This window comes from Garra rufa, chromosome 18 (assembly GCF_049309525.1).
Source record: "Garra rufa chromosome 18, GarRuf1.0, whole genome shotgun sequence".
Classification (NCBI taxonomy): Eukaryota; Metazoa; Chordata; class Actinopteri; order Cypriniformes; family Cyprinidae; genus Garra; species Garra rufa.
The window spans coordinates 18,183,369-18,188,985 of record NC_133378.1 but is presented as its reverse complement, the minus strand read 5'-3'; the positions used below and the strand labels follow the sequence as shown (position 1 = coordinate 18,188,985).

At 31.7% G+C, this 5,617-nt stretch overlaps 1 protein-coding gene across 1 annotated transcript in view; it reads right to left on the bottom strand.

Moving 5' to 3' along the window:
* Positions 1 to 2,996, bottom strand: part of gid8b (GID complex subunit 8 homolog b (S. cerevisiae)) — a 5,101-nt gene extending 2,105 nt beyond the window's left edge. The window contains 4 exon segments of the mRNA XM_073823493.1: positions 371 to 568; positions 2,067 to 2,263; positions 2,360 to 2,488; positions 2,943 to 2,996. Coding sequence (XP_073679594.1) covers positions 371 to 568; positions 2,067 to 2,263; positions 2,360 to 2,480 — 516 coding nt within the window. The 5' untranslated portion in view covers positions 2,481 to 2,488; positions 2,943 to 2,996.
* Positions 2,997 to 5,617: the final 2,621 nt, after the last annotated feature.

Here is a 5,617-nt window from a genome sequence, read left to right as displayed (position 1 = left end):
TTACAATATTACCATTTTACTACAGTTTTGAACAACCAAATACAGACCCCAAACTTTTAAATGGTTGTGTAGCTGATGAATACCCTATTTAAACAGCAAAATATCCTCCTATATATTGAGCAAACATGGCCTCCTTAAGTAAAACTAAATAGTTCTCTGCCCTCACACTGTAACTGCCTTGAAAGTGAACTTTGATGTAGCAGGGCTGGAATCACCATAAAATGCTTCCTTTTAATTCAAAATGGGATAAAAATGACAACGCCAATGTGTAAAAAGTACCAGCTAGCTAGTGGCAGGTATTACTTTTATAATTTTACATAAAAAAAAAAAAACAATATTTACAAAGATAAGATAGAACAACCAATGTTACCTTCTGTCTCTGCATCATGTTAAGCAGGTCCCCGAAGGGTGACTCTTCTGGATTGTCAAACGCCAGGAGAGCGAGGGTGCGCTCCATCTCTGTCAGACACTCTCGGCTTTCCTCTCCCTGTTCAGCCAGCTGTGTCTGTGCAAACTCCAACGCAGCCTCAGTTTCCCGCAGACGAATCAACTCTATCAGGTGTTGTTGCTAAAGGACAAAAGCAGATAAACTTGTACAATTGGAATCATTCCCTTGTGATTTAGCATCAGACAGTTGACATTTCGAGTCACTGTGAAACAATACAACATCTTTCACTATATACACAGTTCAAATCAAAAGTTTATATACACCTTGCAGAATCTGCAAAATGTTAATTATTTTGGCAAAATAAGGGGGATCATCCAAAATGCATGTTATTTTTTATTTAGTACTGACCTGAATAAGATATTTCAAACAAAATATGTTTACATATAGTCCACAAGAGAAAAAAAGTTGAATTTATAAAAATGACCCTGTTCAAAAGTTTACATACGCTTGATTCTTAATACTGTGTTGTTACCTGAATGATCCACAGCTGTTATTTTTTTGTTCAGTGATAGTTGTTCATGAGTCCCTTGTTTGTCTTGAACAGTTAAACTGCCCGCTGTTCTTCAGAAAAGTCCTACAAATTCTTTGTTTTTTTAGCATTTTTGTGTATTTGAACCCTTTCCAACAATGACTGCATGATTTTGAGATCCATCTTTTCAAACTGAGGACAACTGAGGGACTCAAATGCAACTATTACAGAAAGTTCAAATGCTCACTGATGCTCCAGAAGCAAAGACAATGCATTAGGAGCCAGTAAAACTCATTGAATTTGAAAATTAAGCATCATCTGTAGCTTCCAAAGGGCAGTACTAAATAAAAAAAAAATATATAAAAAAATTTACATATCTTCATTCTATTCAAAAGTTTACACCCCTGGCTTTTCTGGAGTCAGTGCAAAAAGATGGATCTCAAAATCATACAGTCATTGTTGGAAAAAAAAAACTGAAAAACCAAAGAATTTGTGGGATTTTCTGAAGAACAGTGGGCAGTTTAACTGTTCAGAAAAACAAGGGACTCATAAACAACTATCACAAAACAAAAAAACAGCTGTGGATCATTCAGGTAACATCACAGTATTAAGAATCAAGTGTATGTGAACTTTTAAACAGGGTCATTTTTATAAATTCAACTATTATTTTCTCTTGTGGACTATATGTAAATGTATTTTATGTAAAATATCTTATTCAGGTCAGTACAAAAAAAAATAGCATGCATTTTGTATGATCCCTCTTATTTTAGTAAAATAACTGTATATTTAATATTAAGGTTAACAACCAGTTTACAAAATAAAAGTCCAATAGTGCACAACTTAGAGTGGGGCCAAGAGGTATTTTGACTCTTAAGCCACATTTAACTTGTTACATTAGATAAACATTTTTTTGGTTGGTTTGTTTTCAGATATTAGTGGAACATACCCACAGTTAGTGTGATGAACTACAAATGTAGTACAAAAAAAGGCATCATTTGCAGATGACAATTTGTTTGATACATTGTTATCTTTGAAATGACATTCATACATTTGTAGGGTGGCTTCTGTATCAAAATACAACCTTAATGTCTTAAACATATTAAGATATGCACTATATATCATAAGCCAATTGTCATTATTCTACTTTACCTGAAGATGAAAGTACAGATATCGGTTAGTGTCCAGCAGCTCAGGATGCAGACTGTTGATCAGTGCAATGGCCTCTTGAATTTGTCCCTTCAGCACCATCTCCCTAATTTTTATCCTTTCATCCAGAGAGTCCAGATCGACACTCGGTTCAATGCCTGATTCCATCCTGAACTTCTCAGCTGCCTCTTTAAACCCCTCTATGTTAATAAAAACAAACAAATTAAGAACACAGATCTTCTGACACTTGCACCAAAGCTGCAATGCAAAGTGAAAAAATAAAACTGATCACATACCTGTCACAAGATAATTCATAATGAGACGATTCATGTCCGCCCGCTGAATATGAACATTATTTAGCTTTTCCATCCACTCCTCTCGTGTTATGTCCTCTGGCTTTTCAGCATAACTCATCATGAAGTGTTCTACATTGGTAAAAATAAATAAATTAATATATACATATACAAAAATTACATAATATGAAGTTATAGATGCTACATATAAACATACTATTATATTTAACGTTACTTTTAAAGATTTTACTTAGAGAAAGACTATGGCACTGATACGACAAGCTATAGAAATGGATAACGAATCAGCTCATACACAATGAGAATGTATAAATCAACAATGTTATGGAAATCAAGCAAGATAACATTTTCGCTTGTGATGACCGGAAGCTCTAATTATAAAGGCCTGTATCATAACATTGAAGCCTGCGCCGCTGAAGAGGAGATCACAACAGATTTAAAAATGTCCGTATCAACAAACACATATAGACGTTAATAAGCACATATAATCTCCAAGATTTTATATATTACCATTCGTTGTCGACGCTTAAAATAACTTGTCGATTACGCAAAAAACGTTAAATTTTACCTGATTGTGTACACTTTCCTCGCCAGCAGCTCGGGGAGAAAGGCCGTACTAAACTCTCGCGATTTTTAAGGAAAACGAGATTTCAGCGATACCTCGTTTGGATTGGCTGTTGATTCACATGTATCTTTACATTATTCTTTTTTTTAATAATTTAAAACACTGTCAAAATAACTAAAATATTACGTTCGTTGTAACTTCTATTTATTCATTTTACTTTATTTATTTTAATTTAGCACTTACCTTGGCATATTATATTACTACGAATTGCCCTCAATAATTTTGACACTAACAACACAGCAGCCTTTCAGTAGATCGCTTTATTTTATTTATTTTATTTTAATTATAGAACATGTAAACAATAATTACAGAAAACAGGCATAAAAACAGAAGCTCCAAAGACTGTTAAAGAACAAAAACAAAGAACAAGAAGGAAGACATTCACAAGACGCCAAATACAGATTCGTAATATTGTACAATTAACATAGCTTTTACATTTTTCACAACTTTAAGAGACTTCATTGAAAAGGTGTGTTCGTTAGAGAAAACCTTGTATAAAGGAGGAGATTTTTGACAATCTACACTTGAATGAAAGGTTTGCCATTCAGGATGATAAAATTGATAAATCTGTGAACGTTTTTATCATCATTCTCAAAATAACAAATAATTTCTTTCATATTCAGTGTTATCATTAGATTAATTTTAACTAAAAAAGCAGAAAAACAATCTTTCCGAAATGATTGTACACTTTGGCAATCAACAAACAGATGACATAAAGACTCCTCACAACTGTTACATAAATAACATTCATTTCCGATATCCATAAAGTTAGAGAGCAACATATTAGTTGGTTATACTTTGTGTAAAATCTTCAGGTGAATTTTTCTTTTGAAAAAACAAAGAATTTGTGGGACCTTAAGGATTTTTTTTAAGAACACTGGGCAGTTTTATGGTTCAGAACAAACAAGGGACTCATAAACAACCATCAAAAAAAAAAAAATCACAGTATTAAGAATCAAGGGTCTTTTTTATAAATTCAACTATTATTTTCTCTTGTAGACTCTTGTAAATGTGTTTTATGTAAAATATATATTATTCAGGTCAGTACTAAAAAATAGCATGCATTTTGTATGATCCCTCTTATTTTGGTAAAATAGCTAACATTTTGCAGATTCTGCAAGGTGTGTGTAAACTTATATATTTAATATTACGGTTAACAACCAGTTTACAAAATAAAAGTCCAACAGTGCACAACTTAAAGGTGGGGCAAAGAGGTATTTGGACTCTTAAGCCACATGTAATGTTGTTAAATTAGATTTAAAAAAACATTTTGGTTAGTTTGTTAGGTTTTAAATTATAAAGCAACAGATCTGCGTTTTAAAATGGAATACAAAGTATCTACACACATTTGTTTTCAGATATTAGTGGAACATAACAACAGTTAGCATCATTTGTTTGCAGGTGACAATTTGTTTGATACACATTGTTATCTTTGAAATGACAACACAACCTTAATGTTTTAAACATAATAAGATATGTAAAAAAGTAACAAATAATTTCCTTCATATGCAGTGTTATCATTAGATTAAATTTAAGCGAAAAATCAGAAAAACAACCTTTCCAAAAATGATTTTACACTTTGGCAATCAACAAACAGATGACATAAAGACTCCTCACAACTGTTACATAAGGAACATTCTTTTCCAATATCTATAAAGTTAGAGAGCAACATATTAGTTGGATATACACTACCGTTCAAAAGTTTGGGGTCAGTAAGACTTGTAATAGTCTTTAAAGAAGTCTCTTATGCTCATCAAGGCTGCATTTATTTGATTAAAAATACAGAAAAAAAACTGTAATATTGCAAAATGTTTTTACAATATAAAATAATGTTTGTTTGTTTTTAACATACTTTAAAATAGAATTTATTCCTGTGATGAAAAGCTGAATTTTTATTAGCTGTTACTCCAGTCTTAAGTGTCACATGATCCTTCAGAAATTATTCTAATATGCTGATTTATTATTAGAATGATCAATGTTGGATAATGTCAACAGTTGTGCTGCCAAATTTTTTTTTTGGAACCTGTGATTTTTTTTTTTTCAGGATTCTTTCATGAATAACAAGTTTAAAAAGTACAGTGTTTATTCAAAATATAAATATTGTATAAGAATGTAAATTATTTATTATTAACTTTTAATAAACTTTTAATTATTAATTTAATACATCCTTGGTGAATACAAGTATTAATTTCTTTAAAAAAAAAAAGAAACAATAAAAATGTACTGACCCCAAACTTTTGAACGGTAGTGCACTTTGTGTAAAATCTTCAGGTGAATTTCTCTTACCTTGTTTAAAACACAAAAGCCAAGCTTTTCTCCAACTAACATCCCTAGGATTCTTAGCATTCCAATAAAATTTTATTCTTGGAATTACTTTTTATCATTAAAGACTTGTTTTATGTCATTGTTAGTACATTTTTTTATCAAATGCATTTTTACCATTTATAAGGAAATCACAATCTTTATTGTCAACTTTATAATAAGTCAGCTTTATGTTCTGAAATGTGTCCGTTTTATTTGGTCATTTCCTCATGCAAACGGCTTCCCTCTTTTGTTTCCGCCCATTTTCCTTTCTAGCTTGACCGTGACGTCACCGCACGACTCCCATTGAGCAGAGA